The 13,181-nt window shown below is 31.6% G+C and overlaps 1 protein-coding gene and 1 long non-coding RNA gene across 2 annotated transcripts; one reads left to right on the top strand and one right to left on the bottom strand.

The window, feature by feature from the left end:
• Nucleotides 1-3,250: 3,250 nt before the first annotated feature.
• Nucleotides 3,251-9,435, top strand: LOC133180955 (beta-1,3-glucan-binding protein-like). Its single transcript, XM_061315428.1, has 11 exons — nucleotides 3,251-3,269; nucleotides 3,384-3,500; nucleotides 5,627-5,754; nucleotides 5,994-6,068; nucleotides 6,168-6,234; nucleotides 7,257-7,433; nucleotides 7,648-7,725; nucleotides 7,873-7,990; nucleotides 8,371-8,439; nucleotides 8,832-8,955; nucleotides 9,196-9,435. The coding sequence occupies exons 1-11, from the start codon at nucleotides 3,251-3,253 to the stop codon at nucleotides 9,394-9,396; spliced, it is 1,173 nt and encodes a 390-aa protein (XP_061171412.1). The 3' UTR covers nucleotides 9,397-9,435.
• Nucleotides 9,436-12,352: 2,917 nt separating this feature from the next.
• LOC133181566 (uncharacterized) lies at nucleotides 12,353-13,181 on the bottom strand. The gene is made up of 3 exons (XR_009720484.1): nucleotides 13,077-13,181; nucleotides 12,538-12,649; nucleotides 12,353-12,403 (listed from the first exon to the last, which is right to left on the bottom strand). It is a non-coding gene; the product is annotated as an uncharacterized LOC133181566 (long non-coding RNA).

The raw sequence follows: 13,181 nt of genomic DNA on the forward strand, positions 1-13,181 counted from the left end.
TCTGTCATCAATGTTTTTCTTCTTTGCTTTCCAAAACCAGGGGTATCACGTGAAATATAAACACTTAAGTCACTGTTTGTTCAACACAATAGCACCAACGTCTCTTTGAACAATAGTTTACGCGGGTATTTACACAAGTTAATGCAAGGCTTCATAAATCAGACTTGGTAAATGTGAGCATAGAAAAGATAGATTATAAATCATTTTAAATAAATATTTCAAAAATATCGAAAACGAATCAAAAAGGAGCTTCCAGGGGACAAATTAAAATTTTCTATACATTGTGTTCGTACTGAAACTCGTGGTAGCCCATAATGCATTGCAACTCATTCACTGACTGATTGGTCAGTCGAGGAAGTACAAGCTTATCTTTTAAAAAGATTGGTGAGCTAGCGCTGTAGCATAATAAAATACAGAAGATACCTGAACCATTTGTTAAATTTGCTGAATCGATTAATTATTAATAAGAAGGCACATTAATTGGAGCACTGAGGGGTTGAGTCGGGGGGGGGGGGGTCATAATTCAGAATGGTGAATCTAAGAGTGGGCTTCACGTCGGCAATGGCATAACTCCTAACTGTGCTTTAAGCATTCTGTATTCTACTGTAATTTCAATTTGGAGGTGAAAAAAAGGTCAGTAGAACCAATGAGCACTAGTTTAAAATATTCCAATGTGGTACTGTTTTTTAGCAATCGCATCTTCTCGGAACTTTCCGGCAAGCTCGGTAAACATATCCGAGGTAGCGGCGGTTTTCCGAACTTGCCGGAAAAATCAATGAAGGTAGATTAGAAAAGCTAGGTATTCATTACAATTTTAGAAATAACAGTCTTCGTTTTATAAGACCCGAGTAACTGTTACTTTTTGTTTATTTACGTGCAGGATAGACAACAAAACACGAAACTTCAGATCATATGTATTTTCAGATGATAAAAACTAAACTGACATGTCTTTCCGACATACTCTGAAAAGATTTTTTCCGAGCTTGCCGAAATTATCCAGGAAGGTGGTATAACTGTGAGGAAAGCTAGATGTCTAGAATCTCGGCATTATATGACCTAAGTTTTTCTTGTACTTTTATGTGTAGATTAGACAATAAATTAAAAAAATAATCAGAATACGGATCTAGACTGGTATTGCCTGTCTCTAACGTAAGAAATGTATATCGCACATATCAGACAGGAAAGGCTAGTGTAAATTCTGATCATATCTATATTTGTATGACAAAACGAAATTGTTATCGCACAGTCTATCTACAGTAGTTTTCCCAGAATGCCCGACCGTGAAGTCGAGCATGCGTATTCCAGAAATAAAGACTAACGTAGTTGCTAGCGCTCGAGAGCGCTAGCAATAAACAGATAACTAATTAAACATGCAAATTTATGCTGACGTCGGAAAATTAAATCTAGTGGTCTCGACCTGTTAGAACCAGAAAACGGCACAGAGTATGGAAGTGTAAATTAAAGTCCGATTTGAAATACAGTCCGCCTAAAATATGTTTACTTTTCAAAGGGTATAAAAGAATTTCTTTTTATATCTGTTGAGCCATGAAAAGCAAGAAGAAGAAAAAATGAGATAAGGCATTTTTATACATTTTAGTCATTATTGAGACTAATTATACACAATCATATCAAATACTAGTAACAAATAAAAAATAGTGTGAAAAATGTTGATTGTTTAACAAAAAATATACGGGAATTCTTTATTTTTTCCTAATAAGAAAGAAATCAATATAACTTTTGAAAAAAAAATGATTTTGACCTTGATTTTTGGAGGGTGGCTACATACTGTCTTTAATTTTAACAGTAACACAAAGATTATCGTTATTCAGTGTGTTCACTAATAATACAAGACCTAATAGATTAAAGGACGACTTTATAATCTTAACCATAGTGTTTGACATTCCCTGCAACCCTGCAAAAACCGTTTTTAAATAAACCTTGAACTTCCTTTACATTCAACATGGAAAATAAAATACAATTTGAAAATAATATCCGAGATGGTGCTGTTGCTGTCGACAAGTGTGTCTTTTGAAACACTCTAATTAGACAAATAAATACTCTGCATACCTCTGATGATAATATTGTACTTTCTAACATATTTCATCTCTTAAATAAAGTCTTCAACATGACAACTTTCATGTACATGTATGTCAGAAAGGACAATATGATTCACATTTCTCTCGTGACTGTCAAGATTATGGTTCCTTCAGAGTCACTTAGATATATTGGACTACTTTTTAAGGTTTCTAACACTGACCTAGGTGAGTCCTTAAATTTAACAGAGAGAGATAAAAATTCCTATAAATTTACGTAGAATAGACTTATGGCGTACATTATGAAACTATTCAGCTTGATATGTTTGGCAGTTTTTACTGTCATTGTCACAGGTGCAAAGCATGCTAACATAGATATTTCAATTGTGAAGGAATCCCAACTGAAATTAAAATTTACTGGTAAGTCTATCTAACAATCTATAGAGAGGATATTCAATTTTTTTTTTTACTTTTTTGAAATTAATTGATTTCGAAATGTGGTAAGTCTTATATCCTTGAGTGTTTATATCAAAAGGGCACATGTTTACGAAGGAAAACATGTACGCATTGCTTGGTATATATTTTTGGACTTACTAGTATTTGGGTAATTCTTAACGCTTATATACAATTTTTAAAATATTTCTAAAATATTAAGAAATATTAAGAAATTGATTGGAGCCTTTCTATATTCAAATTTTCTTTCTTTTTTGCCATTTTCCTTATCAATGAATACAATTTTACTTCACTTTATGGGACATTATTGTAAAAAATGGTTAAAATTTGATAATAATAACACTTTATTCATTTAAACTTGTTTTTCACTTTTTTACTTTCATGAATATATCGTTAGCTGTAATTTTCGTGATTTTTGAAAAATAAATTGTATTATTTGCTCTCAAAAGCTTTTTTTATACCTATAGTTCAGTGTTCAATAAAACTTCTTTATGTCATATATATTCAATGCAAGACATTGTGAAGCAAGTTGTGAATCTGTATGATGTATGTTGTCGTTAAAGCGTTTGATATGGGGAATAAAATTTTGAAAAAAAAAAACACGATATGATTGAAAAAGTTTTTTGAAAAAAAATGACAAAATATTCTAGGGGATGAGGACATTTCCTTTGTCAGTATTCGCACAAAACAGTCAGGACAAAAGGACAAGACGTATAAACTAAAGTCGAAAAACGGTATTGTAATTTTTTTCACATTCATTTGTTATGGATGGAATTTATTTTTGTTTATGCAGAATCTGTTATCTATTTCTAATACTTAACTGTTCAAGAGAAAATGATAACATAAGAATATACTGAAATTCATTCTTTGTATTTTCTTTTAATTTTAATAATGAAGACAACGGAGTTTGGGAGCATATTGATTCTGAAGCCAACGTTAAAGTGGGGGACATCATTCATTACCAGACCATCCTTAGAAGGAAGAATGTCCTAAAAGAATTGAAATGGAAATCTGGTATTATTTGATTATAAGTGAATCATTTAAAATGAAAAAAAAACTACAATTTGCTGTGCCTACTCATCAAAAGAAAACTTTTTTAATTTATAAAAGTACATAATAATATGTTTAAATATATATCACTGAAAACATGAATTAGTCACTTTGACCAAAATTGAAGTCATTTTCTTTTGCTTAGGTAGTCAAAACATATTTTGACTATCTGTTTCCTCAACATTACCAAGCTTTCGTTACCTTTGACTGTATGCGCGGTTATCTTGTTTCACATTGTTTGGAGGGAAAAAATAATAGCGTCAATCGCCATTTTCCTCCCAAACGAAACACGAACTGGTGGTAGGTAATGTTTTGTTGTTTCCATGATTTTAAAACAAAGTTATTTAAAAAAAAATGTTCTACAGATAAATGGTGTCATTAACAAATTCATCAGTAATTGTGCTTCAAGTATTCTATTTTACGTTGTTATGTGGGTAGGGGTGGTGTGGTTGTGTTCAAATAGAGCTTTGCAAAACAATTCAATTCGGTTTTTGCTCACAATCCAGAGTTAACTTACCACGCATTTCTTTTTTCTTTTTTTGTAACTCACAGTATGGCATGGATGGACTCTCAACTTCCAGTGGACAAACAAAGCAGAAGACACATTCTTAAGAATATACAACTGGCATGAGGAAAATCACATTATCATAAATGATATTTATAAAAATTTTTAACATTATTTTTTTATGAAAGAAAATAGATTATAACGAATCTCTAATGTTTATACTAACTCTCTACGGACCATAGGCCTAGTAGAGTTCTCTACATCTCCAAGTATTATTCACGCATGTATCTGCTTTTGACTAACGTATATTTTGTTCATAATATTTCATTTAGGCATTTAGGCATTTTGATAAAATCATAATATTTTGTGGTTAACCCATTTCTTGAAAGAACAGCCAAACCAGGATAAAACAAAATGGATGATGATGGCATCCCCGTGTGTCATATTGCCAAGATATATGAAATATGGTGATAACGAACAGTAATCAAACTCAAAAGTTCATTCATGAAACAATGTAACCTTTTTTGCTGCTTTTAATTGTATTTAATGTATAAAACTATTAGTATCATGATACCTATTATTTTTTCTGAACATTGCATATTTTTATATTACCTTTAAAGATTGATAACATTGTTTTCATTCATACTCAGATGATGTAATTTTTATTCCATGTACTTTAATTTTCTATCCCGTCTAGCAACTATATAAATTATAAAGACTATTCTACATTGCAAGACTTGTTAAAAAAAAGGATTTCAATCTTTGGTGAAGAAAACTTTCAGTTCTACGTCAGAGGTAGGAAAACAAAGTAACCACTGAAAGGATGCAACGAGAGACGGTTATCTGAACTATTTCTTTAATTGATAAAGAATTTCTCACAAACAGTAAGATTAATTTGTTTGGAAATATATACATGTGCACATGAATGTGTATATGATCTCTTTTACATTTGTACAGTGTATATATCTTATGTTTTCAATTAAGATGATCGCCATATTGTAATTGGTTTTATTTGTTTGTGTATATTTAGACAATAAAGTGAAATAAGTTAATCATGCTTAAAAAATAGAATTTATATAGTAAATTATTCCAACATTAGTTGTATAATTGTTATATTTGGTCGCTGAAGGCCATCGATGCGTGATAATCAAAATGATTTGATGCACATACATGATATTTGATATCGTCAAAATGCCTAGAAATATATATGATGGAAAGTCATTTTGATTAGAAATTATAGTCACATTGAGTATCGGAATCTATCATAATGACAATAATACAGTCAAAATTAACTCACTTGTCTACTCAGGATGCCTATTAATGTAGTCACTACAGACTATTGCGTTAGCCAGTGTGATTTTTCTCCAATCATCAAAATGACTTCAACATATTGTCTAAATAACTAAATACAACCCTCATCTGGAGGTCAATCAAATTGAGTATATTTTAGGTCATAGTGACTAATTTAAGTTTTCAGAATTTGTCTTAAACTACATTAAAAACCTATTCCGTAAACTAATATAAATTTTAGTATCCATCCAAATAAGACTACTCGGTGTGTATAATATTTATTTGTCTGTCATAGTGAACTTGCTGCCTGAGAATGCTGTCGCTCCTGTAAGAAGTCTTCGCAAGGTCACCGTATTTCGTGACGATTTTAACACTTTTGATAAAAGCCACTACAAGATAGAAATTACCGCTGCTGGTGGAGGGGTGAGTGTTAAGGGATTCATAAATTATTCAGTTATATGATGGAAGCATCTAGCTATAGGGTTGTGTTTTTGCCACTTGTTTACGAGACATAAAAAAATTCTGTACTGATTTTTTGATTTACTATCAATCCCACATAGTTAATGACATCAAATAACTGTCACTTTTTTTTATATCAAAATTGCAATCGTTGTTATAATAGATTATAATACATATGAAATAAAGATTTTAATAATTTTCAGAATGGAGAATTCCAAGTTTACACCCCAGAACAAAGCAACATATATGCTGCTCACGGCTTTCTTTACATTAAACCGGTAAGTCTGCAATTTGTTTGAGATCAATTTTTCGTTCACGTATAAGTTTCTCGTAGACCATTATAAAGGATTCTAAGTATTTCTGTGTTTCTTGTTTAGACATTAACAGTAGATCACCCATCCTTTACGGAATCTGACTTGTACAATGGACAGATGGATGTCCCAAGTATGTATCGTCATAATTCACTTTTAGAGATAAAAAATGAATAAGATTTACAATTATGTGTTAGGTTGTTCTTACACCATTTCCTTCTAGCTTGGATCTTACATCTAAATGATTGAAGGTACTCTGAAAAAGAGTCCTAAAAAGAAAAAAACACCATATCAATGAATTTTATTTTATCAATAAATTTTATCAGAGTCCACAGCTTAGATGGTAAGTAATTCAGAGTTCATTTAAAAATGATATTTCATACATTAACCAAGCAAAATATGTGCAAGGATAGTACATTTTTATATAGAAATAATGAAGAATAAATACAGTGGTAAAGATTAAGTATTGACATAGACTAACACTATCCTGTGGAGACAAAAATTATATTTTATTGTACTAGTATTTGCATTAGTTTCTAATTATAAAAGTCGATGTAACCAAATTTCATGAAATTGATAGCACGTGTTCAGTTTGTATTATATCTTTTATATTCATGTTTCATTTTCAAGGAAAATTCGAGATTAAATACAACATGAGCTATAAAGAAATAATTTCATACACAAGTTTGTAGAAAGCGCCGGAAACGGAAAGTTGTTTGAACTAAAGCGTCAGTTGATTCTTCTTATTTTGCTGAACACAACACGGCAATTTACTACGAATTTACATTAACTTATTAGCCGTTCAAAATTTTTCTATATCAGGCCCTTAGGAAGCAATTTCACTTTGAGGGGGCACAACCATACATTTTCTAGTTGAGGGGGCACTATCAACTTCAAAAATTCCTTGACAAGCAAAAAAAAAAAAAAAAAAAAAAAAAAAAAAAAAAAGGTCATCAGACGTTATTATTAGAGCACATAGCTCTATGTTACCTATAGTAATATATATTTTGGAAAAATTATTGGGGGGGGGGGCACGCCCCCCCCCCGGTTCCTACGGCCATGTATGTTATTGAAGAAGAATCTTTAATATCACTGAACTCAACATGCTTACATGGTTTATTATTACACCATTTGATATAACCACTTCTTTTTTAGCGGTGTGGGGTGCTTGTACAAAAGCAATGCACCATGGTTGTCACAAAGCAGCCTATGGTAATGGACAAGAAATACTTAATCCCGTCATGTCCGGTCTAATTTACACCCATGCCGCAATCAAATATGGACGGGTCAATGTTCGAGCTAGAATACCCAGAGGTGACTGGCTTTGGCCAGGTAATACTAATTTTACTGCAATGTAGTAGTTCAACAATAAGAAACTCTACTACCAAACATGATACCAATTATATTCACTTAATTCAAGAGATACCGGTATCATTGAAACGACGCCTCTGGGGTGTCGCTGTAATTTGTTTATTATTATAAGTATTAACAATATATAATTATAATTAGCCAAAATAGACGTATATACAAATATCTTATTTTCCAGCCATTTGGTTGATGCCAACAAATAGTGTGTACGGAAGCTGGCCTCGATCTGGAGAAATTGACGTCATGGAAGCCAGAGGTTTGGTTAAGATTACGTGACATTTCAATTTTTTTTCATAAGCTAATCCCTTTTAATGACGCATTTTGAAAAAGTTGCCAGTATTTTCAAAGAACTTTGCAAGATTTTTTTCTAGGAAGATCATTCTCCTTTGTATAATTATTTTAGGAAACAGGCTAATGAATACAGATACCGGAATCAACCGGGGAATTCATCAAATTGCTTCAACACTGAATTGGGGACCCGACCCTCGTCATAGTGCGGGAAGACTAACTCATAAACCATTGTAAATATTATTCGGTCATTATCAATGTGTCTTATCAGTCTATTCTATAAATTGATCTTAAAGGACTATTTCTGTAAGGAAATCTCAGACACAATCTAATCTCGTTATTTTGATCTACATTTGACTACTAAAATTTCGAAAAATCAGAAAATTTAAATATGAAAATTGAGACTCATTACTGGAGATTCAACATACATGACTGTGTATCCTTTGGTTTCGAACTTTTCAGTGTTTGAGATACCAACAGAAATTTGGAGAAACAGAAAGTGAAATGTCTCTAGCTTAGGTTTATTGAACAACAAATAGGTAACTCAAAATAAAACTATATATTAATTAATCCTAGATAATTTGCTAATTCTTCCTCTTGCTTTTTTATCTAGACAGTCAACCCATGGCGACTGGCATAAATGGCACGTTTTCTCTCTTGAGTGGACAGAACAACATGTCATGTAAGTAAATATTTAACCAGCTGCAATACACTTCCTATAAAAAAGAAATTATAAAATAAATTCGTGCGTAAATGCGTAAATCTGGTTGATTTTTTATTGAGTTATTTAAAATACAAATATCATGATTTAATAGTATTTAATTACCAATTGAAAGTATTGAGCATAACAACATTCAAGTTTTCTTAAGAAATAATCTACCGTCATTGTCCATATTAATAAAGTATCTATAAGAATATGGTATATATAACAAAATTAGCAAAATACTACATGAACAAGGAATATGGAGAACCTGTTATGAATATAGTGTATTGAATAAGTTACTTTTGTGAAATAATATGGGAATAATCAGACTATATCTATAATTGAATGCTTAATTTAATATATTTATACAGTTGCTTGGTTGATGACCAAGAAATACTACATGTGAACACACCTCCTGAAGGTTTCTGGAAGTTTGGACACTTTAATGGAACAAACATCTGGGGAAATTCTCTGAATGCCCCTTTTGACCAACCAGTAATATTTTTTTTTATTTTTAACATATCACAGGATCTAACATCTCTAACAAACACATTTTTCATTTTAAAAAGAAAATAAGCAAAATCAAGATATTCTCTTGAACAATGAAGCAGTTAATAAGTAATTTCACATCAATTTGCTCGATGTATTGATCGTCTAAAAGAAACCATGCATGTTAAGAAGCTTTTATATTCCACAGATTTTTTTAAAAATTTATTTTGAATATTAAATTCCTAGTTCCAGCTCCTGTTGAATGTGGCTGTGGGTGGAACAAAGTACTTCCCCGATAATTTACACTATGATACACCTAAACCATGGCGCAACGACTCCCCACACCCCATGAGGGATTTCTGGGAGAAAAGAAATGTTTGGCTTCCAACTTGGCATGGCGATAATATTGCTTTTCTAATTGATTATGTAGAAATGATACAATATTAAAATTATTGGAGCAACATTAATTTTGTGGATGAACTATTAATTGAAGTCGTCTGTTTGTCACAGCTTTTATCTTGAGGTCAACTTGGGAAATAATGATTATCGATTTATTTATTGATAGTACATTATGTTGTTTTACGTCCTGTTCGAGAATTTTTCACTCAAATAGAGACGTCACCATATACCGGTGAAGAGCTTCAAATTCAGACCTTTACTCGACACTCAGAGCCATTGAGCAGTGATCGCGCCATGCCTACCGTGACACAGGGCCTTGGTTTTTAAGGCCACATCCGAAAGACCCGCAACTTTCACTTCAAGGTGCCGAGCGTTTGGCGAAGGAACAGTTGCTACCTATTTTTTATTGACTTGGGTCAGTTGTGGCTGTGATTCCAACACATGACCTTACGATCACGGGACGAGCGCTCTACCGACTGAGCTACCTTGACGGACAATGGTTATCGAAAGGAAACTTTTATGTAATCTGTGTGTAAGGTTTATCTGAGCTTTTTTTCCTTCGAAATTTGTCTTGTGTCCGTCTGATTGGACACTTTTCTTAATTTCTTTTTCTCCTCTTTAGGACAATTTTACCAAATCTGGACTAATATAAGGCAGAGTCAGTGTATTCAAATCAACACAAGCTTTCTTGTGTATAGTGTACTTTGAAGTTTGTCTTTAGAAGCTATTGCCTCAGATACCAAGGCTAGCATCACAAAATGGCAAAATACTGCTTAAAATGTAAAGGGAGTTCTGGGAACCAGATCATACTAAAAATAGCAACAATCGTTTTCGATGCCCATTTGACCCCTAGGGTGAAAATGAAATTCCGCAACCTTATTGTACATCTACAGGACACCACCAATCATCTTCCAAAAGATGATTAGGCTACTGCGTTAAATGTAAAGGGATTTACTGCTTAAAATAAAAGAGGAGTTTTAGGAAGAAGAAAGTGTGACAGACGAACGGACAGACGGACCAGGATTACAACAATATACCCGAACTTTCTTTAGAAAGTGCGGGTATAAAAACATCATGCTGAAAACAAGGTAAACAATTATCATTATATTAACAAAATAAATCAAGTTCCGTGTGCATAAAACGCATGATTCAAATTCACTATTTGTGTTGAACGGGAAGATATATCGCTCTTTTCTGAAAATAACAAGTTTTATATTTCTTTGAAAGGCTTTCACAACAGTGACTATGTAGTTAAATTTACCTGTATTAAAATACTTTTGAATTTGTTATCTCACTTCATCTAATTAAAGTATACAATTTACACAATGATTTTCATAGATAGCAACTTTGCCCGGCACCCGCACTGGTAACATAAGACAGATCCTGTCGCTTTAGGGAGAAACTAGACACATGCAATTTATTGCTAAAATAGAGGTCAAAAAGCACATTCAATAGTAGGATTTTCAAACATTGACTTTGAACCTGACTAGTGAGCCACTTCTTAAAAAAAAATGATATGCAGTATATTTTATAAATCGCGATGGCTAAAGCCGTGATATTTTTAACAATTGCGATGTTCTTCTCAAAAACACCATGATTACCAACCTTATATTAAAACTTAACCTTTACATGCCTTTCTCTGAAAGCATTGGTTTTTAGTGATTACGGAAAGATTTTTAAATAAACTACATTTTAGAATGTTCTTTCATTTCTTTCCCCCTAATTACTTGTATACTATGTATAATAAATTATGCTTATTAAAGGTAACTATATGTAGTTATTAAAGTATGGTATATATGTATTTGTAAATATTAAATCTTCAGCTTTAAGAGTATATTACAAAATTTGGTCAGTTTCTTTGTTAACTGAAATGTCAAAAAACACATTTAAAAAAAATCACTGTAAAACTCATTCACTCCAGAAATATCCAATTTCTAAGCTTTGATATTTATTGTACTGAGAATTTGTTACATTGTAAAAGTCTTTCATAGAATAGCCTTGACCTAATTAAGTATCTGACTTGGTTAAATAGAAGTGTATTGCAATAATAGTAACTTAGTATTTATATTTAATTGTCATTGTATGTCTTTAAATATGTTGTGACTAATTTCCGCGTATACACACAGCGTAAATAAATACGCAGAAAAAGCACTTTTACTGTATTTACCGACATTTTTTAACTTCACATAAAAGATAGTTGAACAAGTTTGAAACGATTATGTACGTCTAGAAAGGATCTAGTTACTGATTACCTGCAAAGTTTAAAATTATTTACTTGTGCAATCATATTTTTCCCATAGAGGATTGATTTAGAGTATGAAAACATAAGGGGTCAGTGTTTTATTACAGTATTTTATCATTATATTATAGATCTTTAACAATATCTTTATTATTTACTTTTACAATTTATTTACAAGTATATTTTAAAAAAAAAAACTGGTATGGAGTAAAAGCACCAAAACTGAATTTTCAAAGACATTATCACGGAAACAGCACAGACTTAATTCGAAAATAATTAACTATATATATTTTAAAAAAGCTAAATGTTTTGTTATTTAAAAAAAAAACGAATCCCACATAGATATAAAAGAGCAACAATTTAATTTATATCACAATATCAACATTGCATGGAGTATTTAAATCAGTTTTCATATTCTTTGTTATTTTATTATTAGGATGAAATAAAGATTTAAATTTTACAATTTTTTGGATTTCAACCGATGTTTAACAGTGTTAAAATTACATCTCAATTTGTTTATGTAAATCTTCGCTCTCTGGAAGCCGAATATTTGTGACGGAAGTTGTCTGGTACAGATTGTCTATGCCTGTGTAGTGGTTCGCGTGCTTATCAATTTGCACTTTATGAGTTCTCTTCAAATGCAAATGGTCATATTGACCTTCACTACCAACGTAAACTGGGACACAGTCCACATTTTTGACTTCTTTTTCTGTGTATCGTTCACCTATATTTCTTTTCCTTTCATCATTATTTCTTACAATAGCGGAATTTGTATCAGAATTACTCTTCTCTGGTGTCTTAGGTTTCATTTTTCGTCTGCAAAAATACAAATCCTTTGGTCTCTAAAGCTTTTTTGTAAGAAAAGAATATGATACCGAAAGTTTTCGGTAAAAAATTACAATCAGTTCTTTCTATTCACACCAAAGAGGAAATAGTAAGAAACGACCAACCTTCGTCTTCAGATGTATACAATCACTGCGATAGTCAGCAAAATAGCTAAAGGTGTTACAATTAGCGTCACAACCACTGGTACTTTGAGAGTGTCCTGACTCCCTATGAAATCTACGATGGATTTTTGTTACAAATTTAGGGTAGGTTTACCAGAAACATAGATTTTATTGACAAATTACCGAGACGGGCATATACATTGTTTGTAAATTAATGTGATGAAGATAACACAATAGAAACCTATAGGTATTACCAATAACAAAGAGTTTATCATAAAAATATACTAAATTGTAATCATAAAAGTACATAAATTTTTATTCTTTGAAGATATGTTATTGAACAAATAGTTAATTTTAAACTTGTATCAATTAAAAACTTTATCACTATATATCGAGTATATGATTTACAGTTCTTGTTAAGAAAAATTGATACAGGTGTACTTTTTATTTTATAAATATACACACATTAAATGAATTATTCTTTCTCATATTCATATATAAATTTATATTCAATGCGTGAACAACATTCCGCAAAAACTTACTTGTACATGTATTACGTATCGAATTCTCTTCCATACAGAGGACATAGTCAATTTCTTTAGGACAAGAATACCTAGGTGGTAGTATACCGTTTTCCCGAGTTGCAC

This window comes from Saccostrea echinata, unplaced genomic scaffold (genome assembly GCF_033153115.1).
Source record: "Saccostrea echinata isolate AGI-Se365-2 ecotype Australia unplaced genomic scaffold, CSIRO_AGI_Sech_v1 ptg000001l, whole genome shotgun sequence".
Lineage (NCBI taxonomy): Eukaryota > Metazoa > Mollusca > Bivalvia > Ostreida > Ostreidae > Saccostrea > Saccostrea echinata.